Source organism: Prinia subflava, chromosome 15, assembly GCF_021018805.1.
Source record: "Prinia subflava isolate CZ2003 ecotype Zambia chromosome 15, Cam_Psub_1.2, whole genome shotgun sequence".
NCBI classification, from domain to species: Eukaryota; Metazoa; Chordata; class Aves; order Passeriformes; family Cisticolidae; genus Prinia; species Prinia subflava.
This window is the reverse complement of record NC_086261.1, coordinates 15,947,978-15,975,867: the sequence shown is the minus strand read 5'-3', so window position 1 is coordinate 15,975,867 and position 27,890 is coordinate 15,947,978. Positions and strand designations below refer to the sequence as shown.

The window sequence follows — 27,890 nt, the reverse complement described above, 5'->3', positions numbered from 1 at the left end:
AAAGGCAAGGGGAGATCCTGCCCCCATCACTCCCAGTGAGAACCACAGCGCTCTCCTGCTTCCTTCCACTCTTTATTCCAACCCTCCGCTTTGGTTACAGGTCTGAAAGGGCTGGGGGATTTTTGGTAGCTGTTGTGGTGGGTTTTTATTTTAACCTTCCTCTCCTGTAATCCGCCCCCTCCTGCTGTGGTATTATAAAACCCTACAAGACAGTAACGAGCAGTCGATATAATAAATATCTGTTAGTCCACAAAGTTAAAGTGCTTTGAGAAGGGGTGTGAGAAGCTCTGTCCCGGACTGGGGATGGGGAACATCTCAGAGATGTAGTGCAGTAGGAAGCTCTGGCCCGCTGTCCGTGGGGTGTGGACCTTGTCCCTCGGCCCCTCGGGCTGTCCTGGATGAGCAGGAGCCGGGACAGGCATTGGAAGCACGGCCAGGATGTCCCCTGTGTGTCCCCGCCCACGGCAGGGCCGTTCCGGGCGTGGCAAGGTTTGGACAGGGAGCGGGACCCTCCCCTTGCAGGGAGAAAATCCCGATTTTCACAGTTTAGTCTCGCCCCGAGACCTCCGAAAGCGCGGGGGAAGCAAATCCCGGGGCTGCCCCGTGCCTGCCTCGGGGGCAGGGACAGAGCCGGGACAGGCGCAGCCCCCCGGAGCCCTGAGATCCGCGGCCGCTTTCCCTGAGGACACCCGGGCCAGGGCAGGACCGGGCACAGCCCCCTGCCCCCGGCAATGCCCCTCGGCTGCCTGCAGAGCATTTGTGCGTCTCCAGCGCCCGCCCAGCGCCTCCCGCTCCGGGCTCTGCTCCCACCTCCCCTTCCCGTCCCCACACCCCAAATCCAGCCACCTTCCGAGGCTTTTCCATGCAAATTCCCAACGCGGCGCCGATTCCCGACCTCCCTCCCACACCATAGCCGGCTGCAAACAAAAAACAACGGAACGAGCCCCCCTCAAGCCTCCGAGCCCTCCGGAGCAGGAGGGGACCCGCGAGTGACGCCGGGGGCGTCCCAGCTGCTGCCGGCCCCCACATCATCATCCCCCAAAACCTCGGGAGGCAGCGGCCCCCACGGGGATCCCGCAGTCAGGAGGCCGAGAGCCGGCTCCTCTTCCTCCTCTTCCTCCTCTTCATCTTCATCGCATGCAAGGAGCGGCCCTGAGGATCAGTGCATGCACGGCTGGCCAGCGGGGCCGCCACCCCGAGGCGGGCCGGGCGAGTCCAGCGCGTGCCAGGAGCGGCAGACACGACGGCAGCGGGCAGGGCAGGGCCGCGGCCTCAGTGCAGGAGCTCGGCCAGGGCCAGCACGAGCAGCAGGCGCAGCCACGAGGGCAGCGCGGCCGGGGCGCGGCCGTGCTGCGGCTGGAAGCGCAGGCGGTCCAGCAGGCGCTCCTTGACCAGCGCCTGGCGGAAGCCGTCCTCCTCGGACACGCACACGTAGTGGCCGTAGTGCTCGCGGCGCACGCTGGGGATGAAGTGGAAGCAGTCGCCCTGCGGGTGGGACGTGTTGCAGCTCTTGATGAGCACGTCCTCGTGGTACCAGTTGTAGGTGGCGTAGTGGGACTCGATGGAGCAGTTGAGGTAATAGCGGGAGAGGGGCATCACCGAGATGTTGCGGAAGTCGCCTGCGGGGACACGGGGGTGAGGATGGGTTAGTTTAACACAATCTGGCTTTCAGTGGGGTGGGGTGTTGCAGCCATGAGGCCTGACAGGCCTCTCTGGCAGTCAGTTGAATAAAGGAAAATAAATGCCCAGTCATGGTGACTGGACCAAATAATCCCTCTCCTGCCCTCGGACCTTCTCTTATCTCCCTGTAAGACAATCTGTCACTTTCTACCCTGACTCACACCATTGGACCATTGCTCAAAACCTTGGTACCCTATAAAAACCCCACTTTTCCCCAGCTCAGGGGAAGAGCTGTCCCTGAAACCCTTCACGGGGGATGCCAATAAAGATTCATCTGTGGAACTTCATCCAGCGCTTCTCCTCTCTCTCCCTGCGTCTGCCAAGGCATTTAACAAGCTCATGAGCTGAGAATCATTAGAGCTAAAATCATTACAGAGCTGTGACTGCAAAGCTGAAATCACTGATAGCTGAGCCTGCTAAGCATTGCCTGTGCCTGGGAGCTTCGCCTGAGGTTCATGGGCAGCAGGTCCTCGACAGTGCTCCCTATCCAGGAACACCTAAGGCAGCCGGGATCCGACTGAAGCTACCGGGAAAAACAAAACTGGGGGAATGTGGATGCACGGCTGGAAAAGCAGGGACATGTGCACAATCCTGCTCTTAGGGATGAGTAGAAGCTGAAACATCCTTGAACCATTCCTTAGATGGGATATGGATGAAGTTTGGAGCAATAGCTGTAACAGGATGCTGGACAGGATGCATTGACCATAATTTGGGGAAGATTTGCAGCATTTAGCCTCGTGGACAGAGCTTCTGAATCAATCATGTACACTGCAAGGACACGTGAACACTGTGGTTTAACCAATGATGTTCAGAGTTAGGTGCATGATGGGCTGAGCACAGTATAAATGTACGTCAAGTAGCTGAATAAACGAGCAAGATCTTTAACTCATACTGAGTGCTGTCTTGACTCTGGCTGATCTCCAGCAACAGGGGAAGCCACAGAGGCGGCTTTGGAGAGAGGAGCTCCTCAAAACTTCTTCTCTGTCCAGCAGGGCCAACCCCTACAGGATTGAGGGATGAGCCAGCCCGATTAGAGAAGGCAGCAACACCTCTGTGCTGACAGAATTAATGTGGAGGCCCCTGAGCCTGCCAGGGAAACTTCGAGGGCTTTGCCCTAGAAGAATCTACCACTGGCTCTGAGAATCTCTCACAGCTTAGGGTGAGCAAAAGGCCTCCCCAGGGTGCTCTGCAGCATTATGTTAATCTTCCCCAGTTTTGCTTTCCCCATTGGCCCGTGGGCCTTGCCCGCCTCTGTTGTCCATAGATGTCCCCAGTTCTGGAGGTTTCTCCTCTCCCTGTTTCCCCATGGCTGTGGTACCACTGATGCTCTGCCCCCATGTCCCTTTGCCCTGCCCTCGTACCGCCCCTGTGCCCTCACACCATTGGCCTCTGCCCCACACTGAACCCTGGGCATTCACTCGATCTGGGTCTTTCTGCCTCTGGACCCTTCGGCTTGAGCCTACAAACCAAACCTCTCTGGAATTCCACACAGGAGACCCTTCCTGCCCCTGCTTGCTGACTCATCCGTGGGGTGAGTGTGCACTGAGTGCCTGCCTGTGTGCCCACCCCAGCGGCTTTTCAGGGAGAGGCAGCGGCAACCACCATCCATCCCCACGCTGCTACAAGCTAAGGAGGGAAAAAGGCGGCCAATTCCCCTTTCTCCCTCTCTTTGGGGAGGGCGGCTGCTGGGCCCCATCCCGTGCTGGCCCCTGGGCTCCCTCCCGGCCTGGCTGGGCCAGCCAGGGCCGGGGTGGTGCCACGTGGCCGCTGCCATCTCGGCGTGGCTCGCTATGAACTTCATTTGCCGAGCTGCCTCCTCCCTTTTTTTTTTTAGCTTTTGCGTGTTCTTACTGACTATAAGTATTCAAATAGGGCACAATTTAGAACTCCTTTTAGCTGGTTGCTAATATAACGTAATCTATCATTAAATGCCCTTTAGCCAGGCATGAGGCAAAGAGAAGGGCAGAAGCGGCGGCAGCGGCTTTTCCTTGTGGAGCTGGTGGGCAGCAGTGAGGGGCACGGCGAAAAATTCCCCGGGGCACTGCCCAGACGTGATCAACCCTTTTGGGACCTAAAAAAGCTCTATAAAAACTTCTCAGCTGATAAAACCTAAGAACAAAGGAACATATGGACACTGATTCTCTCCTGAGTCGGAGAAAATAAAATGGTGAATGTTGGAACCCTGGAAACTCAGATTTTAAGGTTTTAGTGTGTAGTAACATATATAAAGCAAGATGGAGGATTTAGGGTGTAGCCTTTTCTTCTTTCACCTTCTTTGCAGATTTGGGTGGTGTTTTGTAATTGGGTGGAAAAGTCCACATATCGAACCAGTTATTGGGTTAAAAGTAAAAATAATCGAGGTGTCAGCTCCTTATTGGACAATGAGTGCTTAAAAGGCCTTTGAAAGAGTCAGAGAGACGGGGCCATTTTCCACCTATATATAGTAATATATATAAAGCAAGATGGAGGATTTAGGGTGTAGTCTTTTCTTCTTTCACCTTCTTCTTCGTGGGTTTGGGTGGTGTTTTGTAATTGGGCGAAAAACTCCACATATTGAACGTTGAGTGGTCAGTTATTGGGTTAAAAGTAAAAATAATCGAGGTGTCATCTGATTATTGGACAATGAGGGCTTAAAAGACCTTGGAAAGTGTTAGAGATGGGGACATTTTCCACCTTGTCAGCAAGAACTCACAACTGGTGGGGCTGTGCTGCAGGTAAGAATTAATAAACATTGAGTCCAAACACAAACACTGCGCCTCCCGAGCATTGATCCCAGAAAAGGAGATAAGAAACCCGCAGGTGAGGAGAGCCCCGAGGTCGGTGCAGAGGGAGGAGGAGCACCCGCAGTGTGGGAGCTGAGGCTCCCCTGGGAGCTGTGGGGAGGACGATCCCACAGCAAAGAGGCTCCCTGGAATTCACCAAGCGAGAGGGAAGGGCGCTCGTGCTGGATGCTGAGGAGCTGTGACCACGTGAAAAGTTTAAAATATTAACTGCTTCTGGTGGCTCTTGTTTGAGGCTTGTGGCCGTGGCCGCTCCACCTTGTGCCGGAAAAAGCCTGGAAAAGCTGCTGGAATCCCCGACCCCAGGTGCTAGAATACCTGAGCTTCCCGGGAGGGCTCAGATCCCAAAATAACCCCTGGGACACAGAGGTCACAGCCCCGAGACCACAACAAACCCTGCTGCTCCCGGTTTTTGGCTTGTTGGATTTAAGGAAGCAGCTGGCGGGGCTGGGAGCGCATCCCAGGATCAAACACACAGAGTTAGCAAGAACTCACAACTGGTGGGACTGTGCTGCAGGTAAGAATTAATAAACATTGAGTCCAAACACAAACACTGCGCCTCCCGAGCATTGATCCCAGAAAAGGAGATAAGAAACCCGCAGGTGAGGAGAACCCTGTGGTGACACTGAGGTCGGTGCAGAGGGAGGAGGAGCACCCCGAGTGTGGGAGCTGAGGCTCCCCTGTGGGCCGTGGGGAGGACGATCCCACAGCAAAGAGGCTCCCTGGAACTCACCAAGTGAGAGGGAAGGGCGCTCGTGCTGAGGAGCTGTGACCACGTGAGGGGCTGGAGCACAGACACAGAGAGCCCCTGCTCCAGAGACAGAGAGAGACGGGTTTGGGCTTCTTTTTCTCTCTGCCAAGGTCAGGATTGATACCCAGGGAATGCGGGTTTGGAGTTCAGACTTGGATGTTTGTTATTTCTTATCTATGTACAGACTCACGAGCCGTGAGCTCCAATAGCAAGTTAGAAAATGAGGTAAAATGGAGTGCCTCTGACTCTCTCCAAGGTTAATTAAGCAATAATTCCCCAATAACAAGGTGGCATTTATATTATTTATGCTTTTGACTCAATAATGACCACCCAAGGCCTGCTGTGTGGACCTTTTTCACCCAGTTACAGAAAATCACCCAAATCCGTGAAGAAGAAGGAAAAAGAAGGTGAAGAAGAAGGAAAAAGAAGGTGAAAAAGGAAAAAGAAGGTGAAGAAGAAGGAAAAAGAAGGTGAAGAAGGACTTAGACAATGCCCAAAGCCCTCCATCTTGTCTCACATACAATAAATCTTAAATATAATAAAATATAATGTATAATAAATACATAATGAAACCTCAAATCTAGGTTTTTCACCCTGTGTTATCACACAGCACTATTCAAACCACACACCCACAACCCCTGTGCTATCTCTCAACCTCGGGAGCCTGTCCCAAGGTCTCAAGTCAAACGTGGTGCTTGCTTGAGGGTCAGCAACTTTTAACATACAAAGCCCGAAATTTTCAGCCTCCAGGCTTCCAACAGAAGAGGAGCCTTGTTTTTACTCTAGAAGAGCTCACCCTTAAAAACTGCACCCCATGAACCACATGGCCCAAATAAACAGGTGTGGGAAGAATGAAAGCCGTGGGAGGGACTGGCATTGCAGCAGGTCGGGCGGGACTGCTGCTCCTGAAAATTAGAACCACGTTGGAGAAGTTCACAGAGATCTGTCTGATGCCTTAAGTTTCAGTTTCATAATTTCACATCCTGTGCTGCCAGGGGTTCAGCTCTGAGCTCACACTCAGGGTCACTCAGCTCTGCACAGAGCAGGGACACAAAACAAATCCATTCCTGCTGCACACCAAGGACAACTTTCAGCCCCAAAGCACAAACAAGGGTGGCTGGAGGGAGGAACAAGAATGATGGGACCTCACAGCCTGGAGCTGGAATTGGATAATTAAACCCCAATGTGCAAATGAGCCAAAACTTATCAAAGTGTGAGACCTGGAGACCATTTGTCCATTTTGTGACCATTTGGGGTCCACCCTGGGTGTAGCCCTGGCCAGGCTCTTGTCCTGCCCAAGGTGTGCCCTAAAGCCCTTTCAATCAATCTCTGCTTTACTCTCCAGCTCTGCCCAGTCTCTGCTCCAGTTCAGCCCTCCCAAGGCCTCATGTCCCCCGTGGGAAGGGCCCCATGGCACAGCAGAGGACAATCCTCTCCCCAGCGAGCTCAAGGAAGGTTTTTCAAGTGACAGACTGACTGAACTCCCCATGTGTTGTCTCCCTGCACTGTCAGTGGGAAGGGAAGAAGGGCTGGGGTGTGAGGGGAAAGATGTCATTTTGTTCTCATCATCCTCTTTTAATTCTGTTCATAGATTTTTCTTTATACCTTTGAAAGTTTTGAGCCTGTTCTGCCCTTGGAGTGTTTTCTCCTGATCCTCACCTCACCCCACGAGCCTTTTAATTTCTTTTTCTTTCCCCCTGCTCTGCTCCACTACGGCAGAGGAAAATGGGTGAATGTTTTTTGTGGCTGCACTGGTGTTTAGCCAGTGTCAAACAGACAGCAGAAGTCCAGGACCCACAGATTGGGTTGGTGGGATCATGCCCATGCCAGGAGGGCTGGAACTGGAGGATCTTTGAGGTCCTTTCCAACCCTGACCACGCCACCTAATCTGATGTCTCAGATCCACCTAACAGCAGCAGCCCACGCCTGGTGAAGCCCACAGGACTTTTCTCCCAGTTTAACCCTTCCTACCCAGCTCAGAAAAATGATTTCCACTCATTCCAGCCTGGTGTGTTGATTCCAGTTCCCCCCAGCACCACCTCCCACCATCCAAACTGATCCAAACCCATCCAAACCCATCCAAACTGATCCAAACCCATCCAAACCCATCCAAACCCATCAAAGCCTGGAGAACCCAGCGATCCCTTCCCCACGCACCTTCCTTGACATCGCTCCTCTGGCAGTTTCCTCGCCACGAGTCCAAGTTCAGGTTCTGGAGCACCTCCCTGGGGGATGGGAATGGGATAAGCACCAACAGAACTGGGGGAAGGCGCGTTTCAGGGATGGGGATCCCCCATATCAGCGGGATGAGCAGGAATGTCCCCCTCCCATCCCAATTTCAGAAGGTTGGAGATGACCAACGTGAGACCCAGCACAAGGAGAGGGGTTGGGTGCCCAAAACCCTTCCAGGGAGGGTTGGATCTGCCCAGAGCTCCCCAAATTTCTGGGGAAAGGGGTTGGCTGCCCAAAACCCTTCAAGGGAGGGCTGGATCCATGCAGAGCACCCCAAATTTTCGGGGAGAGGGACTGGGTTCCTAAAACCCTTTAACAGAGGGGGGGATCAGCACAGAGCACCCCAAATTTCCGGGGAGAGGGGTTAGGGGTACCTAAAACCCTTCAAGGGATGGGGAGTTCCACACAGAGCACCCCAAACTTTCAGGGAGAGGGTTTGGGTGCCCAAAACCCTTCAAGGAAGTGGGGGGATCCACACAGAGCACCTCAAACTTTTGGGGAGAGGGATTAGGGGTACCTAAAACCCTTGAAGAGATGGGGAGATACACACAGAGCACCCCAAACTTTCGGGGAGAGGGTTTGGGTGCTCAAAACCCTTCAAGGGAGAGATGGATCTGTGCACAGAACACCCAAAGTTTTGGGGAGAGGGGTTGAGTGCCCAAAACCCTTCCAGGCAGGGATGGACTCACAAAGAGCACCCCAAACATTTGGGGAGAAGGGTTGGGTGGCCAAAACCCTTCAAGGAAGGGGGGGATCTGCACAGAGCACCCCAAACTTTTGGGGATAGGGATTGAGTTCCCAAAACCCCTCGAGGGAGAGATGGATCTGCACAGAACACCCCAAATTTCTGGGGAGAGGGGTTAGAGGTACCTAAAACTCTTCCAGGGAGGGATGGACTTACACAGAGCACCCCAAACTGTTGGGGAGAGAGGTTGGGTGCTCAAAATCCTTCAAGGGAGTGGGGGGATCAGCACAGAGCACCCCAAAGTTTTGGGGAGAGGAGTTGGGCACCCAAAACCCTTCAAGGGATGGATGCTTCCACACAGAGCACCCCAAATTTCTGGAGAGAGGAGATGAGTGCTCAAAACCCTTCCAGGGAGGGATGGATCTGCATAGAGCACCCAAATTTCTGGGACAGGGGTTGGGTTCCCATAACCCTTCAAGGAAGGGGGGGATCCACACAGAGCACACCAAATTTTGGGGGAGAGGGGTTGGGTTCCCAAAACCCTTCAAGGGAGAGATGGATCTGCACAGAGCAACCCAAACTTCTGGGGACAGGGGTTGGGTTCCCAAAACCCTTCAAGAGATGGGGAGATCCACACAGAGTACCCCAAACTTATGGGGAGAAGGGTTGGGTTCCCAAAACCCTTCAAGAGGGATGGATCCATGTAGAGCACTCCAAACTTTTGGGGAGAGGGGTTGGGTTCCCAAAACCATTCAAGGGAGGGATGGACTCACACAGAGCATCCCAAACATTTGGGGAGAAGGGTTGGGTGGCCAAAACCCTTCAAGGAAGAGGGGGATCCACACAGAGCATCCCAAACTTTTGGGGAGACGGGTTGGGCGCCCAAAACCCTTCAAGGGAGGGATGGATCTGCATAGAACACCCCAAATTTCTGGGCCTAAAACCTTTCAAGGGATGGGGAGTTCCACACAGAGAACCCCAAATTTCTGGAGAGAGGAGATGAGTGCTCAAAACCCTTCCAGGGAGGGATGGATCCACGCAGAGCACCCCAGATTTCTGGGGTGAGGGGTTAGGGGTGTCCAAAACCCTTCCAGGGAGGGATGGATCTGCCCAGAGCCCCCCAAACCTTCAGGGACAGCGCAGCCACCCCAACCCCAGGCGCGCCCACGTGCCGGGAGAGGGTGCTGAGGGTGTGGGTGCAGGAGGAGGGAGGGCCCCACGCACCGGCGGAGGGCCAGCGAGAGGCACGAGCCGTTGGCCCAGCCGCAGTAGGGGTCCCGGGCCAGCACGCAGCTGTGGCAGTTGTTGCGGTAGGCGCCGCACATGTCCATGGGCAGCTCCAGCACGCGGCTGCTGGAGCCCACGTAGAGCACGGCCTGCGGGAGGAGAGCACAGGGAGCAGTCAGCAAGGACCTGGAGGTCCTGGAAGGAGGCCGAGGAGGTGCTCTGAGGGTGCTCACCTGGAGGAAGGAGGGCTCCAGGGAGAGCTCAGAGCCCCTTCCAGGGCCTGGAGGGGCTTCAGGAGAGCTGGAGAGGGGCTTTGGAGTGACAGGACATGGGGAATGGCTCCCACTGCCAGAGGGCAGGGATGGATGGGATATTGGGAAGGGATTGTTCCCTGAAAGGGATGGAATTCCCACAGCAGCTGTGGCTGCCCCTGGATCCCTGCCAGCATCCAAGGCCAGGTTGGACACTGGGACTCGGAGCACCCTGGGATAGTGGAAGGTGTCCCTGCCCATGGGGCGGGGCTGGATGATCATTAAAGGTCCCTTCCAGCCCAAATAATTCCATGATTTCCCTCCCAGGCCCCGGGGCTGGCACTGACCCACCCGTCCCTGCCTGCCCAACCCCGTTCTCCTGCCCCCTGAGCAGGGACCCACCCTGGCGTGGTCCAGGATCATGGACTGGATGGGATCCTTGTTGGGGAACACCTGGATCTCCATGATGTTCTGCACCCCGTCGGGCAGCTCCACCACCTTGTGGATGGACCCCTTGTCTGGGAAGAGAGAGGGGACAGCCCCGTGAGGCACCCTGAGAGGAGGTGACGGGGTCAGGAGGTGCCTGCCTGGATCTGCCACCCAGACAGGGCAGGAGCAGCACCCCGAGGGAGCAGGGCCCAGGAATCCTCGTGGTTCCCCCTTCCCAAAGGGATCCCTGCTGCCCCCTCAGCCAGGGGGAGGTGAAGCCCAGCTCGTGCAGGGGTCAGGACCCCCCAGGTGACTCCTGTCCATCCCACAGCCCCTCCTGCTGGATCAGGCTTCCAGGAGGACCCTGCAGGGCTGCGCTGAGACCCAGGATTCTGGAAAATCTCTTTTGCTCTGTCTCTCTGTTTCTGTTTCTCTCTAACTGTTTCTCCATTTCTCTCTATTTCTCCATTTTTGTCTATTTCTCCGTTTCTGTTTCTCAGTTTCTGTCTAACTGTCTTTCTCTGTTTCTCAGTTTCTCTCTATTTTTCCATTTCTATTTCTCAGTTTCTCTCTAACTCTCTTTCTCTGTTTCTCCATTTTTGTCTATTTCTCCATTTCCCTTCATTTCTCTGTTCCTCACTAACTGGAAAATCCAGGATCCAGCACTCCAACCCACCCCCAGCCACCCACCGAGAGCCGGCTGCACTCTCTCAATCACACACCAGGAGTGTTTAAATCCCTGCAGGTCCCTCCACGAGCGCCAGGGAACGGGAGGGGCGAGAACAGCTCGGAAAAACCACGGAGCCGCTCCTCTGGGAAGGATTTCTGCCCCACACCCGGGGAGGGCAGTGCCCGGGATGTTGTCCGGAGCCCGCTGTGTCCCCTCCGCCGCGGGGACTGTCCCCTGCGGTGTCCCCCGCACCTGTGGCCAGGTAGAGCACGTTGTAGCGCTGCCCGTCGGCCGCGGCCACCTCGTGCACGCCGATCTTCTGGTAGCGGTGCTTGTTGTGGAACAGCGGGCTCCGGGAAGGGGACAGCGGCTCCACCCGCTCCTCCACCTCAGGGTGGCTGTCGGCGATCTTGAAGGTCTCGCTGGGCGTGTGCTGCCCGGAGGGGACGCACTGCGGGCACAGGGGACACAAGGGGGACCATCAGAGCCGGGCGGGGCGCTGAGGGTGGCGGGGGAAGGGGCAGTGGTGCCCGGGGGTGCGGTGCCAGCGCTGCCCCGGCGGGCTGTCACTGTGTCACTGTGTCACTGTGCCTGTGCCTCTGAGATGCCCCCTCCCCACGCTGCCCACGAAGGGAGGGCAGCTCCCTCAGGCTCCCTCCGCCCCCCTCGCTCCGTGCGCCCCTCCCGGGCCCCGCCGCCCCTCCTCACCTGGCCGGGTTTGACCTCCGGGGCGGGCCCGTGGTAGCCTTTGAGCCGCGATGTCCGGAACACGCTGTCGATGTCCCCAAAGGAGTAGACACAGACAGCAGAGCTTCCCCTGAGGGGACAACGAGGCCGTCAGGGGGACACCGCCCACTCCCCGGCTGTGCCCGCTGCCGTGCCCGCTCCAGCTGCTTTCCAGAGGGAAAGGAGGGCTGGAAGGAAGGGTTTGGGCCAGGACCCCTCACCAGGTGTTGGTGAAGAGCCCGTAGACCTTGGAGTGCCGCCAGTCGCTCGCGGGGACGAAGAAGACGTCCTGCAGCCAGTTGAAGTTGCCCTTGGTGACGGGGTCCACACAGATCAGGGTGGCCTTGAGGAACGTGGTCCACTTGGAGGCTGAGAGGGAGCTGGTGCCTCCCTTGTCCTCCTGGGGGGCAGGGACAGCGGGCAGGGAGTCAGGATTTGGGGGGAACACCCCAAAATCCCCGTCATGATGGGAGCTGTGGGATGCTGCCACGACCCCACTGCCATCCCAGCGAGATGGAGCAGGGAATTCTCTCCCCTTCAAGGCCAAGGGATGTGGCTGTGCCCCTCTCAGAGGGGCCAAAGCAAGCCTGGGTAGGGGCAGGGGAGCTGGCAGGTCCCCTGTGCCCCCCGGAGCTGTCCTGGCTGCCACCCCGCCCTGTCCCCAAGGCACCTTGCACAGCTGGGCCACCCGCGAGATGTTCCGGGGCGCCTCGGGGCTCTTGTCGGGGTTGTCCTCGCGGAAGAAGTAATAAATCTTGTCCTGGTGAGGCTCCTCGTGCCTCAGCGTGGTGGCCTTGACAAACTGAGGGTCTGGGGAGGGAAGGGACAGAACTTGGAGGTGATTTCATGGGGGAAGCCAGCAGGGCAGGGAACGGGACACGGCTGTGCCCTGGGGAGAGCTCCCAGCCCAGCTCCCCCTGCCGCCCTCCCAGCGCCTCCTGCTGACTCCATGGACTCATTCCCTGCAGGAAACGGCTCCCTGGAGCCCGGGCAGCCTTGGCAGCCATGGAAACCCGGGTCCCTCCTGGCTCTGGGAGCTGTGGTGGGAAGGGAGGATCCCTCAGGAGGAGAATTCCGTGCTGTTTATGGGAAAACCCCGTAACACCACTCCTGTTAATGCCCTCCCACCATGAGGGGCACCCCTGGGTCCCTCTGAGCATCCCTAGCTGCTGTCCCCACAGCAGGGAATGTCCAGGGATCAGAGCTCTGGCCTTCCCAAGGCAGGGAATGTCCAGGGATCAGAGCTCTGGCGTTCCCATGGCAGGGAATGTCCAGGGATCAGAGCTCTGGCGTTCCCAGGGCAGGGAATGTCCAGGGATCAGAGCTCTGGCGTTCCCAGGGCAGGGAATGTCCAGGGATCAGAGCTCTGGCGTTCCCAGGGCAGGGAATGTCCAGGGATCAGCCTGGCAACCCTGGGGCTCTCTGGCCTGGCTTGGTTTCCCTCTCCCTGTTTGATCCCAGTGCCATTTTAATTCAGTTTTTAGCCCACCAATGCTCCATTTTCCCCCTGGGAGCCACCACAACCCCACGGAAGTGGAGCAGGGCCCTCTCCCCGGGTCCCCACCCTGTCCCTGCCCAGCCCAGCGTGTCCCTGCCCCAGGTTCAGCCCTGCTGGGGTTTGCCCAGAGCCCCTGCCCGCACTGGAAGTTGCCCAACGCCGTAGGGCAGCTGCCGGGCATTTTGCACAACCCCATTTCCTTCCACCCTGCGGGAGGGACTGCCCAGCCTCATTTCCCATCCCCGAGGGCAGGGGAGTCACTTTTGTGCTGGTTTGGGACAGGATGTAGCAGTGACAGGGGAAGCAGACACCCGGGCCCCTCCTGGCTGGCACTGAGGGCACCTGATCAGCCCCACAAGGAGCTCCGGAGCTCCCCCTGCCCCTTGCCAGCCGTGGGTGGCACAGACCAGCCGGGAATGTCCCCACCAGGCCTGTCCCCACTCACTCTGCATCACGGTGTCGCTGGTGTAGAGCTCTCCGCCGCCCCTGACGCGGCGGAACCGAGGGATCTTCCCGTTCTGCTGGCTCTTCTTGATGGTGGAGTAGATGTCCTGGCCTGTGGGACAGCAGGGAGTGAGACAGCAGGGACAGGAGGAGTGAGAACAGCCAGGACATCCTGGGCATCCCAGGGATGGTGGATACGGGCCAGGGATCCCAGTCCTGACACCCAGGCCTTGAAGGGTGGCAGGGACAGATTCTTGGGAAGGAGCATCACCTGTGCCCCCAGCAGGCCTGGAGCACTGCAGGCCCCTCCTTCGAGCTCCCTCCTGACCCAAAACATTCCTGATTCAGGTCCCTCCTTCTGAGCTCCCTCCTGACCCAAAGCATTCCTGATTCAAGTCCCTCCCGAGCTCCCTCCTGATCCAAAGCATTCCTGATTCAGGTCCCTCTTTCTGAGCTCCCTCCTGACCCAAAGCATTCCTGATTCAGTTCCTCCTGAGATCCCTCCTGACCCAAAGCATTCCTGATTCAGGTCCCTCCTCCTGAGATCCCTCCTGACCCTAAGCATTCCTGATTCAGGTCCCTCCTTCTGAGCTCTCTCCCAACCCAAATTCCTGATTCCCAACGTTCCTCCTGCACAGAGCCTCCATCCCACGTCCCAGTGGGAATCTCCAACCTCTGTCCCAAAGGGATGTGCATTTCCATGGGGACAAAATGAGGAGAGCCAAGGCCACCCAGAACAGGGGACAAAGCCCTTGCAGCAGCCTCAGGGGGTTCCTGTTTGTCCCAGGGAGGCTTTGAGCACAACAAAACCATGGGAAAACAGAAAAATGGGAAAATATCCCACTTACCATCAACAACAACAAGGGTGTTGGAGTCAGGGGTGAAGGGAGCGATCCCTCTCCCATCCCAGGGCAGGCTCTCTTTCCTCTGGGTCTGGGGAAGGACAGAACAGGATCCTGAGTGGGATCAGGCCGAGTTTTCCCTGCCCAGGATGGGGGAAGGATCCGTACCACATTCCAGCAGGTGGGAGCGCAGGCGCCGGTCCCGCACACCAGGAGCCCGTCCCCGTACTGCTCCACCAGGGTCAGGTAATTCCGGCTGTCCTCCTGCCGGGGGGAAGAGGGGCCTGGGAATGGCACAGAGGCCCCAGCACCACACAGCTACCCAGATTCTTCCTGGATTTTCCTGGATCTCCTCATCCGGAGGGAGCTCACGAGGAGCACGAGCAGCTCCTTCATCCCAAATCCTCCAGCCCTTCCCTATCCCACTGTTCCCTCCTTCATCCCAAATCCTCTCCATCCCGCTGTTCCCTCCTTCATCCCAAATCCTCCCCACCTGGCTGTTCCCTCCTCCATCCCAAATCCTCCCCATTCCCCTGTTCCCTCTTTCATCCCAAATCTTCCAGCCCTTCCCATCCCGCTGTTCCCTCCTTCATCCCAAATCCTCCAGCCCTTCCCATCCCACTGTTCCCTCCTTCATCCCAAATCCTCCAGCCTTTCCCATCCTGCTGTTCCCTCAGGGTTGGACCTACCAAATTCCCAGACGTCACACACTGCCCTTCATTTATTGCCGGGAACTCTTCCTAGGATAAAGGAGAAGGAAACGCTTCCATTCCTGCTCTCTTTGCCAGCAGATGTGGGCTCAGCGCGCCACAAGGTCCCCAAACACCGCCAGGTGTCCTTGTCCCCCACCCCTGGTCCCTGAAATCCCTCGGGAAGGCTGGAATGGATCCCAATGAGGGAATCTGAGCATCACTGCTCACACCTCAGGAGGGATCCCTGGCTGGAAACAACTAAGGTTCAGAGAGGAGAGGAGAGGTTCGGAGAGGTGAGGAGAGGAGAGGAGAGGAGAGGAGAGGAGAGGAGAGGAGAGGAGAGGAGAGGAGAGGAGAGGAGAGGAGAGGAGAGGAGAGGAGAGGAGAGGAGAGGAGAGGAGAGGAGAGGAGAGGAGAGGAGAGGAGAGGAGAGGAGAGGAGAGGAGAGGAGAGGAGAGGAGAGGAGAGGAGAGGAGAGGAGAGGAGAGGAGAGGAGAGGAGAGGAGAGGAGAGGAGAGAGGAGAGGAGAGGAGAGGAGAGAAGAGAGGAGAGGGATTTTGCTTCCTGGCGGGATGGACCTGGCTGGGCAGAGACCAGGCTCATCCAGGCCTGGAATGTGGGCCGGGAGATGGATCCTGGATGGTTTTTGTAGGGTTTTGAGGCCAAAGCCGTTGGCAGAGTCTCCTCACCGTGTAGTTCTCGCGGGTTGCAAAGTCGTAGTAGTAGAGCCTCCCCTCGCCCCCAACGTAGATGGAGGAGGTGTTTTCCTGGTGGAAGAACACCGGGAACCTCTCCCTCCGCGGGAACACATATTCCTTGGCACCTGGGGACAGCGCAGGGTCAGGGAGCTGCCCTGGGGACACCCGCTGATCCCTTCCCCTCCCGTGCCCTCAGAGAGCCCTCAGGGAGGGCTGGGAAGGGGGACAGGCGGCCCCAGGCTCCAGCTATTGTCGCCTGGGCCCCCAGGGCCGGGAGAGCTCCACAATGCAGAGAGGAAGCAGGGGAATTGCTGCGGGAGCTGGGAGTGCCTCAGCCCCGGCTCTGAGTGCTGCCTTCCAGAATTCCAGTGCCTCCTGTGTCCCAGCTGAGGGATAAGGGGTCCCTCTCCCACCTCGGTAACCACGCCGGAGAGATTTGTATCCTTCCCAAAGCCAGGAGGAATGGGCAGGGTTTGGATCCCAGAATGGACAGGATTTGGATCCCAGGAGGATGGACAGGGTTTGGATCCCAGGAGGATGGACAGGGTTTGGATCCCAGGAGGATGGACACGGTTTGGATCCCAGGAGGATGGACACGGTTTGGATCCCAGGATGGACACGGTTTGGATCCCAGCCCAGAGCCTGGGCCTGACAGGGGAAAGGTTCACCCAAAGCTACAACCCTTGGGCTCCCTGTCCCAGACAGGAACAAAAAGCGGCAGCCAGGGCTCAGACGTCCCAGCTGGGAGCAGAGCCGCCCGTCTGCCCCTCTGCCCTTCCTCTTTCACATCCCGGCTTTTCCACACACTCTGCATTCCTCGCTGTGCTGCCAGCCGGGCTGGGGGAGGCTGGCCCTGCTCCCCCCACGGCCCCAAACTGCCCAGGTGGGTGGGAATGCCAGCACCGGGATGGCTCCAGGGGTCAGGGCTGCCCTCTGCCCCTCCGAGCTCGGCATTCCCGCTTTTCCCTTTCCCAAAGAGGGCGGCCTCTGCCCTGGCCGGCGCTCCCGGCGCTCAGCCAGGGGCCGGGAACGCCTCTGGAGCTGGCAGCAGCACGGCGGGGCCATTAATCAGCGGCACGTGGCCCTCTATTTATAGGGCCGGCGCTTGGCAGTGCCCCGCCAAGAGGGAAGAGGCACGGCGGAGGTCACGGGGCGTGTGTGGGGTTATTCCGCCTCCTCGGGGTCCTCATCCCTTAAAACAAGCACAGCTTTCCCAGCAGGGCTCGGGGAAGCTGCCAGAACCCCCCCAAAGTCGGATTTGGGGAACACAGCTCCCTGTGCCCTTCCCCTGGGACCCTCAGCCCCACTGATCCCACTCCCTGCTTGCCCCTGTGCCCTGCCCTGTGTCCAAGGGCTCCAGGAAACTGCTGAGCCCGAGCCGGAGAAGCTGGCACAGAAGCTTCCAGGCTGATTCTGCAGCCAGGCTCAGCCTCAGCCTGCCCAGGAGAGGAATAATCCCTTTCACACCCCCTCCCTTCCCAAAAACCCCGCTCCTGGGGAGCCCCCGAAGTGCTGTGACCCCATCACCAAGACGCCTCCAGCGGTCTGCCCAGACCAAACTTTCCTCGTGTCTGAAACCTCCAGCCTCTAACTCGCTGCTAATCCGGGCCAATCTCCAAACTCCTGTTCCACACCTCTCTCCTGCTGCCCTGGGGCTCCTCTGGGGGCTCTTCCTGAGTTCCCCGAGCCCTGCCGAGCTGCGAGGCCACGCTCCCCGAGCCGAGCCGAAAACAAACCAGCCCTAAACAATCATTTGGCCGGCGCCGATTGTTGTTTATCCTGCAGCTCCCCGGGGACCGCCGTGAATCACGGAGAGAGGAAACCGCTCTGCCAGCCAGGGCCCTCCAGAGAGCCTGGGCTGGGCTCCCTGCGCTGGCAGCCGAGCTCCAAACGATTCCAGCAGCGCCTGCTGGGGTCCCTCTGCCTCTGCAGAGCTGGTCCTAAGCCCTGCAGAGCCGGGCCCGGGTCCTGCTCTGCCTGCAGAGGATTAGGGAAGGGGTTTGATCCCCTTCTCCCCTGGCGGGATGGGGGAGCAGCCCTGCGCCCCAAACTGCAGGTGGTGGAGTTGAACACCGGCCAGAGATGAGGATGAGGAGGAAAAGGGCATCTCATGGCCCACAGTGTCATAAAGTCATGGAATTGTTGGGACTGGAAGAGACCCCAAAGCCCATCCTGTTCCACCCTGTGCTGAGGGCAGGGAGACCGAGGGTGCTCCAAGCCCCATCCAGCCTGGCCTGGGACACTGCCAGGGATGGGGCCACGTCCCATTGTGTCCCCAAAGAATGGGACATCTCTCCTGGCAAACCCAAAGCTGCTTTGGACACTGCAAAGAAAGGCTCATGCCCTTGGAAGGCTTGGCCCTGCCGTCACCCCTGCTCCCAGATCCAACCCCGGAGCTCCAGGGGACACAGGGCTCATTCCCAGAGCCTGGCTGACCCCGCTGTGCCCCTCTGCCCGCCAGCCCCACGGCGGGAGCGGGAATCAATGGCACCACTGTCCCTGGATGTGTCCCCGCTCCGGCAGCCTGAACGGGAGAAAGGGCGGCTTTGTGCTGGGCAGAGCTCTGTGCCAGAGGGGAGGGGAGCAGGGACATCAGATCAGGGAGAGAGGCCCCGGAGCATCTCGGAAGGAGGCCTGGGTGAGGGAAGGGAACCGGGAGGTGCTCCGGATGCAATGGAGAGAAGGGAGCAATCCCCCTTTCCATCCAGACATGGCTTTGGTGACAACAAACAGCTCTCTGTGGGCCCAAGGGCCCTGTGAGGAGCACCAGAGCATCCCGGAGCATCCCAGAGCCTCCCGGAGCATCCCGGAGCGTCCTGGAGCCGGCTGTTCCCACCTCCAGAGCAGAGGGGCAGCGTGGGCTGCAGCCTCTCCCGGCAAACTCCATCACCAGGCCCGGCTGGGGCTGAGTCAGCCGCCTTCCCTCTCCTCACTCTAGCATTCCCGGCTGGCAGCGGCTCCCGCAGCCCAGACGCTCCTGAGTCACCGGCTCGCACCGCTCCCGGCCCCGGGAGGGGGGATTCTGTGGGAATGCTGCTGCTGGGGCTGCCCGGGATGGAGGCGACAGGTTAAAATCAGGAATTGAAATAAACCCCATGAGAAATGAAAGCAGAAGCGGGATGGGAGCAGGACCTGCTGGCTTTCGGGAGCTGGGGCGGGCACGAGGCACATCCTTCATTTTCTTCCCATAAATTCCTTCGAAGCAGGAATCACCTTGGAATAGGAGGTGGTAGAGCAGGGTCTGTCTGCTCCCTGGATTTGCCCTCTCCTGGAACTGCCTGCTCCTGGATTTGCCCTCTCCTGGAATTGCCTGCTCCCTGGAATTGCCCTCTCCCTGGCATTGCCCTGTCCTGGAATTGCCTGCTCCTGGATTTGGCCTCTCCTGGAATTGCCCTCTCCTGGAATTTCCCTCTCCTGGAATTGCCCTCTCCTGGATTTGCCCTCTCCCTGGAATTGCTCGCTCCCTGGCATTGCCCTGTCCTGGAATTGCCCACCTCTGGCATTGCCCGCCCCTGGCACTGCCCGCCCCACAGGGCCCCTCGGCTGGGCTGTGCCATCCCGAGCTCTCCCGCGGCTGTGGCAGGACGGGCACACGCGCCCGGCACACGGGCGAGGGGCCTGGCGCGGTGCCGAGCCCTGGCAGCGCGGCAGAGGCGGCCGGGCCCCGATGCCAGGCGTCCCCCGGGAGCTGTCACCGTGACGCGTGGCAGCGCTGTCACTCGGGTGGCCCCGATGGCACTGCCACCTGCTCTCCTGCCCGCGCAGCTCCGCCAGCGCTCACAGCTCCCAACGTGCCAGCTCCGATTCCTTTCCCCATCCCGGATTCCGACCTCGATGACAGCCCTGGAGACAGGAAGAAGGGCTGACTCAAGGTCTGGGAATGTGGCACTGCCCCTGGATGTCACCTGCGCCCTCATCCTGTCTCTCCACATCAATCCCGCGGCTGGGATGTCATCGGGAGGCGCGGGGACGCGGTGACACCGCTCCCTGCCCCACAGGATGCGTGACGAGCAGCCCAGGCCCGCTTTTCCCGGGAATGTGATTCAGGGCCACTTCCTGAGCCACTCAGGGCTCCATCCCAGCTCCCAAACTCCGCAGTGCAGCTGGAGTTTCGTCATTCCCTCAGGCCAGGCCAGGAGGACAATCCCTGGATTTGCCACCGTCTCCCCCGGGGCAGTCCCAGCGGCCACCCCAGGGGGACGGGGACAGCCCCCAGCGCTGCCAGGGTCCCCTCCGTCCCCAGAGCGGGTCTGGATTCACCACAGCACTCCCACGCCCGCTGCCTGCCTCTCCCCAAGCTCCACCACGGATGCCAGCAAGAAGCCGAGCTGCCTTTTTTCTCTTTTTTTTTTTTTTTTTTTTTCCTTTTTTTTTTTTTTAGACGATCTATAAATTCCTAAATTGAGGCATTTCAGGAAGAGGAAATATGTCTCCAAGGAGCTGCTGTGCTAAGTTTTCCTTCCAGCGTGACTTTGCTCAGAGGGAACAAAGTGACACGAGGGAACAGCGTGACACCGGGGAGGCACAGCGGGGACAGGAGTGTCCCCTTCCCATGGGATGGATGCCTCGGGCAGCCTGGAGGGCTCCTGGGACAGAGCCTGCAGCAACGGGTTTTTTTATAGGAACAATCTGACTGCAAATGACGCATTTCAGGAGCAACGTTCTGGGCAGGTCGGCTCCGACCTGCCACGGAATAATCGCAGGGTTGTGGTGCGAGGTCCCTGCCACCCCCTCCGCCACACCTCACGAAAAGTCACAGGTTTCACTTTTTTTGGACGGGTTTTTGAGAAGGAGGCGAAACGAGAAATGCAAGAGGCAAGAAATGTGTGGAGGCCACTTCCTCCTTGCTGTTCCTCCTGTCACCGGCCTCACCCCAGGAGCAGGGCCCGTGTTCCCCGAGGGTCCCTGGTGCCCTCAGACACCTCTAGAAGAAAGGAGAGCCTGGAAGGGCTGAGGGATCACCCCAGGGCAGCCCCACCGTGTTTCGGCTCATCCCGTGCCCCAACCTGAGTCATTTCTCAAAGGAAGCAGAAGCGACACCTCCAGGTTTCTGCCCCATCCCCCAGGAGCCTCCTCCGGGTGCAGATCCCATCCTGGCCCCGCTTCCACTCCCTCCACGTTCCCCTCCTGTTCAGCCTGGAGCTGACTGGAGCGTGGCCACCTGGCACTGCTTTCCTGCTCTCCTGAGAGGAGCGGGGACCCCCGAAACTCCCGGGGAAAGCAGGAGGTTTGAAATCCAGGTTTTCAGCCAGAGGGCTGGAAAGGCTTCTGGCTGAAGTGAGACATTCCCTGCTTCCCTTGTCCCTGCCCTGGATTTGTGTCCTCTCAGCTGGAATGTGGATCAGCGAGTCCTGTTGGAATTTTCTCGGTATTCCAAAGCCAGTCCAGCCTCTCCAGTCCAGCCTCTCCCGTCCTCTGGGGCAGGGAAGGGCACGGGTCAGGAACAGCACCACGGGTCAGGAACACCATCATGGCCTTCCCGCAGCTGCATCCCGGGAAGGAGCAGCTTAATGGTTTTCCAAAGTGCTTTCCCATCAGGCCGGGCTGGGTAAAAGCCCTGACTGGAATGTTGCCCTTCCCTCCATCCTGCAGGAAAGGCTGCAGTTCCCGAAAGCAGGGACTGGGGCTGCGGGCTGCTCTCCTTCCCATTTTCCAGCTGGGACCTGGGGGAACCACTCAGAACCAGCACAGGTGGGGGGAGAGGGACTGGGGGGACACACGGCCCTAAAACCCTGCTGAGGGGCCCAGGAGCTCACAGGAAACCCCCAAAATGAGGTGTGAAAGCAGCCTGAGCCATCTCACACCTCCCTGTCATCCCGAGAGCCCAGCAGGGCGAGGCCCCGGGGCTCATCTGGAGTTTCTCATCACCCTGAGCTGCTTTGGAGATGAGCAGGGCTTCACCCCCAGCCAAGAGAGCGCCGCTTTTCTCATCTCATCATCTCATCTCATCTCACCTCATCTCATCTTATCTCTGCCTCCCCAGCGCTTCCGAGCTCCCCTCCAAGGGAAGGGCAGGGCCAGCACCACCAACGCCCTCACCCAGCGGGGCTTTTCCACCCCGGCACTCATCCCCCTTTTCCCTGGCTCCTTTCCCCGTGTTCCCGTGCTCCGGGGTGCTCGCTGTGCCCTGCAGAGATCGCTGCCATGCCCAGCTTTTCCGAAAACAGGCAGACAATGGAGCCCACATTAGCGGGGATAATCCATCCCACAAAAGCCCGGCGCTCCCGATGCCCGGCAGGGCCACGCTGCAGAGCACTCTCGGAGTACTCAAATGCGCTTTTTCAGAGCCACGCTCCGAAAGGGAATATCCTGGCACGCCAACCATTCCCCAGCTATTTCTGGGAGCGCCTTGGGGGGAGCTGGGACAGGAACCAGAGGGAAAAAACCTCTTTTGGCTTGGTGACTGCGCTGCCGGGTTCAGGCTCGGGATTTGGGATCCCAAAAGCTCTTCTGGGAGCTGTGCTGCCAATATCTCCACTCTGAGCGGGAGCTGGAGCTGGAACTGATCCCAAACACCCACTCAGCGAGCAACAAAAGAGACCCCTAACCTGCATCCCGCAGGGAACAAGCCCTGGATTCAAAGCGGGGGCTCCGCTCGCCCCACGCGCCAGGAACGCTGGAATTCTCCCTGTTAAACCCAAATCCCTGCCTGGCGGGCTCGGCAGCAATTCCATGAATACTAACACAGCCCCACTCTCGCTCCCCCCATAATTATGCAGCACTGGAGCTGCAAGGCGAGGCCGGGGCCTTTGATTCCGTGGATTTCTGCCATCCGGCGGGTCCGGCGTTCCCGGCTGCCCCGGCGCTGAGCTGCTGGCTGCACCCCATGGCTACAGGGGCTAAATTTAGAGCCAGGTTCTGCCACTTTCCAAAGGCTCCGCTCCGCAGTGGCGCTCCCAGGCTGTGCCGCTTCCCTGCTCCCGCCTGTGCTTGTGGAATTTTATCCCACGGCCAGCGGAACAATGGCACAAGCACTGCTGGATCTTGTGTCAATACAACAAAGGATGGATTCAGCAGGATCCAGGGAGCCCCTCCCAGGCCAGGAAAGTCAGATCCAGGCATTGATTTCACAGGAAAGGCCTTCCAGGGGGTGAAAACTGCCCCAGGCAGCTCCAGCAGCATCCAGCAGCATCCAGCAGAATCCAGCAGCAGAACAACCCCACTCCATGACTTCTCTACCCCAGCTCCTCGCAGCTGGAAAACCCTTCCAGGGCAGGGTCTCCCTGCCCAGGGGTGGGCACAGGGCAGAGCCATCCATGGTGTCCCCAGGAGGGTTCTGAGTGGGAAGATCCAGAGGTTTTATCCCTGTGGAACATAGGTGAGGTGTGTGCAGCGCAGGCCCTTCCCAGAGGGATCGGGAATGGCCCCGCCGTGCCCCTTCCAGTGGGATCGGGAAGGATCACAGTGGGATTGGGAGTGGCCCTGCTGTGCCCTTCCCAGCAGGATTGGGAATGGCCCTGCCATGGCCTTCCCAGCAGGACTGGAAAGGATCCGAGCAGGATCTGGAAGGATCTGAGAGGGATCAGGAATGGCCCTGCTGTGCCCTTCCAGTGGGATTGGGAAGGATTCCAGCAGGATCGGGAATGGCCCCACCCTGCCCTTCCTCACTGGATCCCGCTGCGCCCTTCCAGCCTCCTGCTGCTGCTGCTGGAGGTTCCCGCACGTGCCGTGAGCTCCAGGTGGTGCCAGCCCCGGGACATTCCGGGTTTGTGCCAGGGAATGCCATGGAGCCCTCCCCAGCACCCCCTGTGTACCCGCTGACCCCCCAGGCATTCCCATTCCCATTCCCCTCACGTTGCAGCTCCGCATTTCCCAGACGTGGAAAGTCCCGGGGGCAGGAATGTGAAAGCAACTGCCCAAAACGCCGAGATCCCGGCAGAGCCGGCCAGGGCAGTCCGAGGGCAGTCCAAGGGCAGGTGTCCGGCTGGGACTGGCTGCAAATTCCTCAAGGAAACTCCCGGAACTGGCGGTGCCCTCTCCCTCCCACAGCCCCACACCTGCCTGACGGGAATATTTGACCCCAGCAGGTAATGAGACGTGGAATTATTGCTGCTCTGACCTGGCCAGCAGGGCCCAGGCCGGCGAGGGGACAGGTGACAGAAGCAGAGCTGTCACTAAGGGCAGGATTTATCCCCCAAATCTGTGTCCCCACACCTCAATGACAGCAGCTGCTTCCATGTCCCGCTCCTGTGGCATCCCACGGCGCTGCGGGTGCAGCTGGGGCTGGCAGGAAAAGGGCACCTGGCACAGAAACCAGCCCTATTTTTGGAGCAGCCGGGAAGGAGGTGGCTGGGACCCATTTCCCCTCCTCGCTCACCTCCCTGCCCTTTTTCTGGATGCGAGCTTTTCCCTAAAAAGCACCTTGCACTTAGATTTATTTCGTGCTCGAGCTTGGATTTAGTTTGTACCCAAGCGCTCAGGTTTAAATTTAGTTTGTCCCATTTAAGGCACCGAGCCTGACTGCATCACCCACAGAACACCTTCCCAGGCCGCTTTCAGCACTTCCGTCCCCAAATTGGCTGGTGCAGAGCTGGGAGCTTGGTCAGGAATTGGCATCTGGCTCCTTTTCCAGCCACAACTTCCACCAGTCGTGCCCTGCCTGTTGTTTTTGTGTCGTGCTCTTGCAACAGGAGGTGCCTGTGATTCACTCCATTTGTTTGGTTTGCTTTTCTTCTTTTTCAATCTGCGCACAGCAAAACATATTTCTTTTTTTTTTTTTCCCTTCTCTTCCCCAACCAACATTTTCAGCTCCCAGCATCCCCCAACCCTGTGAAAAAGGAGAAAATAGCACTGCTGGGAAAGCGAGCAGCTTTCTCCTGGAAATGGTGATGCTCCAAGAGCTCTGTGGGAAAGTGTCCTACAAAGATGTTTCACACCATGGGACCACAAAAAGCCCCAGAGATGCTGTCACTGAGGAGAAAAAGCTGCTGCTGGCACCAGAAATCTCATTTGCCTCAACAGGAGATGAGGACCTTAAGGATCACCTCATTCCATGCCCTGCCGTGGGCAGGGACAGCTTCCACTGTCCCAGGATGCTCCAAGCCCTGTCCAGCCTGGCCTTGGGCACTGCCAGGGATGCAGGGGCAGCCACGGCTGCTCTGGGAATCCCATCCCAGCCCCTCCCCGCCCTCAGAGCCAGGAATTCCTTCCCAATGTCCCGTCCATCCGTGCCCTCTGGCAGTGGGAAGCCATTCCCTGTGTCCTGTCGCTCCATCCCTTGTCCCAAGCCCCTCTGCAGCTCTTTCCAGAAGGTTCTGGGGGGACCCAGCCCCCTGTGCCAGGGCACGGAGCGCTCCCTGCCAGCCCTGCTGACACAGCTCTCCCCGGCACGGAGGCAGCCAAGGCTTGCAGAGCCCAGGAGCTGTTCCAGGCAGCCCAGGCGGATTCCCAGAACTGCCATTCCACGGGCCCGCTGTACCCCGGGGCGGGCTGGAGCCAGCCAAGGGTCAATTGTACAATCCTGCTGTTCCCCCGTCTCAGAACCCGATCCCTGCGGCTTCCAGCTCACCTGTTAATGAGCTGGGAGTAATTAAACAGCCGGAGCCCACCCACCCCGCGGCGCCAAGGCGAACATCCGAGTTTTCCTCGGCTGTCCGCACGTGTGGCTGAGCAGGGACAAATTCCTGAGCATGGCAGCAGCTCCGGCAGAGCCTGCGCTGCGATGCCCGCGGGCTGCAGCGGCCCCAGCCCGCCCGCGGGCTCCGTGCCACGCTCAGCGTTTGACGATGCTCGGTGACTTTCCGGTCAGCAGACAGCCGGGCTGGGTGTCCCCTCCCGCCGCCACCCCCGCCCCGGGATGCGGGATGCGGGACCTTTGCTCCGGGCTCCAGGAGAAGAAGGAATGCTGCGGAGTCAGCAGCGCCCGTGGGGAGCTGGAGCTGGCACCTGTGCAGGCTCCACGGAGCTCCAGGGTGGTGGGAATGCTCAACCCAGGAGCTCCGAGCACCGGGACAGGCCCGCGGTGCTCCTTTGTCCGCAGGTGTGGCTCAGGGATGTGACACCTCGGCCTGGGTACTTTTTGTCCCAGTTCCCCCATGTCTCCTCGCCCATTCCTTACTGGGAGCTGGGGGCCAAACAGGGGAGTGCTTCAGGGCAGGGTTTGGTGGAGCCAGGGGGGCTCCAGATGTCACCAAACCCACCACAAACCAGTGGAACGGAGACTTTTGGTGCCACAGACCTGCCAGGCACGGTGCTGGTGGGGGGAGCGGGGCTGAGGGATGCAACAGCAGCTGCAGCTTTGCCCAATTTCCTGCACTGCAGGCAGGGAGAGATCGGTTCTGTGGAGAGCCCTGCTCTGCCCAGCCCCAGAAATCCTCTCCTCCTCTGCGCTGGAGCACGTGGAGGTGCCTTTGCCGAGCCGCATCACCTGCTGCTGCTGCGGGGCCGTGGCGTGTAAGAAATTTAATTAGGGGAGAGCTGCCAGCTCCCGCAGAGCCCAGGGCCGGGGCCAGCCCTGCAGCACTGCAAACGCAGCAGCGGGCCCGGAACGCGGCTCTCCACCCCCGGGAACGGGGGGCCGGGCTGGAAGCGGCCCTGCGGCTCCATCCCTCCGCACGCATGGCCAGGGCCGGGCCGGGCGCGGGGCTGCGGCTGCAGCAGCCACGTGCTGAGCCCCGCCGAACGTGCTGAGCTTTCAGTGTGCCCGGGGCACCGGGAGCTTCACCCGGCCCCTCGGCCACAGCAGCCCCGGGCCCCTTTCTTCATCCTCCTCCTCCTCCGCCACCCACAGCCCTACCTCGGGAGGGTAGAGGTGACACCAAGGAGCTGTTAAATAGGACACGGCTCCCTCCCATCCCTCCCTGCCTCCCTGCCTCCCTGCAATCCCTCTTGGCCCGGGGCTCTGCCGAGAGTTCCGAATAATTAGGTAGGCGCAGAAAGGAGATAAACCAAGCAGGTGAGTATCAGATTGGTTTCGGTAGCAGGTGCATCCAGACGCGGGGGAGGGACAGGTGACACCTTGTGCAGGGACACAGGTGGGGATTGCCCGCTCCGTGCCTCCCTTCCCAGCCACGCCAAACCCCGACACCGCAAGGAGCAGGGGGATTCTCTCCCGTCCCGCTCCCGCTCCCTTTTCCCGCAGCCACCGCCGGTGACGCCATAGCGGAGCAGCCTCCCCTGCCCTGCGTGCCGGTGCCTGTCGCCTTTGTGTGACAAGGTGACAGCGGAGGCCACCCCCGAGAGCGCGCACGCCGCCGCCCCCCGCGCTGCCGGCCCGGCGAAGGGCACGGCAAACGCCGGCGGAGGGAGCAGATGGCCCGGAGCGGAGCGGAGCGGAGCGGGGGAAAGGGGCGTTCTCGGAAGTTGCCAGGGAATGGGGAGCACAGAGCAGCCCTTGTGCTGCAGAGCCCGCCCGCCAAAGCCAACGGGGTCTTTGTTCCAGCCAGCCTGGAGGGGATTCATCCCCAAACTCGGGATCAAACCAGCGCCGGCACACCAGGCTCGCAGCCTTGAAAACATTTCTTTGTTCGGGTTTGCCGAGATCCAGTCCGGTTACAAAGTCCTTACGTGCCGTTTGTAAATTTTTCCCCGAGACCAGGGGTCCTCGGCAAACATTTACTCACCAAACTCATCTGCAGCGAGCAGGGCGAGCTAGCAGCTGAATAAGCGCATTAACTATGTAAATACACTTCTCCTTTCTGGAGAGCTGCAAGTTAGAAAATGTGTCCTGTGGCCGCCTCAGAGCTTTCTGACAGCCTTTAATACACCCAGCTGGTAGGGGCGGACAAAAAAAGCTTTTTGACAGCCTTTAATGTCCCCAGCTCGTAGGAAAATGCTTTTAAAACATCGAGAAAAAAAAGGAAAGAAGGGTCTAAAAATCCAATTAAAAGCCAGCAGCCTCAGCCCACAGACGTTTAAGGCGAGCCAGACGCCTCGCCCGAGGACACAAAAGAAATAAAAATAGCCCGACACGGCTCAAAGGACGAGGCTCAGGTAGGAAGGAGCCGGCGCGGGGAGCAGCCGCATCCCGAGGGCGCAGCCCGGGACTCACCTTGGGGAGCCGCGACGATCCTGGGGTTCACCTTGGCGCGCCCCGCCGCCCCCGCGCCCAGCTGGCAGAGCCACAGGGCCACCAGGAGAGCGACGGGCGACCTCCTCCCGCCCATCGCTAGTCCGGGAGCGAGCGGGGCTCGGGAGCCGGCCGGGCTGACAGCTGCATCTCCCCGCGTACAAAAGGCTACGACGCAGCCAATGGCGCGGGGAGGGCGGGCCTTCCACTACGAAAGGGAAAAGGGGTAAAACATCCCCAGTCGCCCGCGTTAACACCTGAGCTCCGGCACTCGGGCT

General features: G+C 59.2%; 1 protein-coding gene across 1 annotated transcript; it reads right to left on the bottom strand.

Moving 5' to 3' along the window:
• Positions 1–36: 36 nt before the first annotated feature.
• On the bottom strand, positions 37–27,890 carry SEMA7A (semaphorin 7A (JohnMiltonHagen blood group)). The gene is made up of 14 exons (XM_063412415.1): positions 27,595–27,890; positions 15,597–15,730; positions 14,905–14,955; positions 14,384–14,479; positions 14,222–14,306; positions 13,375–13,485; positions 12,102–12,241; positions 11,653–11,831; positions 11,414–11,522; positions 10,958–11,156; positions 10,009–10,124; positions 9,353–9,504; positions 7,369–7,436; positions 37–1,619 (listed from the first exon to the last, which is right to left on the bottom strand). The coding sequence occupies exons 1-14, from the start codon at positions 27,707–27,709 to the stop codon at positions 1,273–1,275; spliced, it is 1,902 nt and encodes a 633-aa protein (XP_063268485.1). The 5' UTR covers positions 27,710–27,890; the 3' UTR covers positions 37–1,272.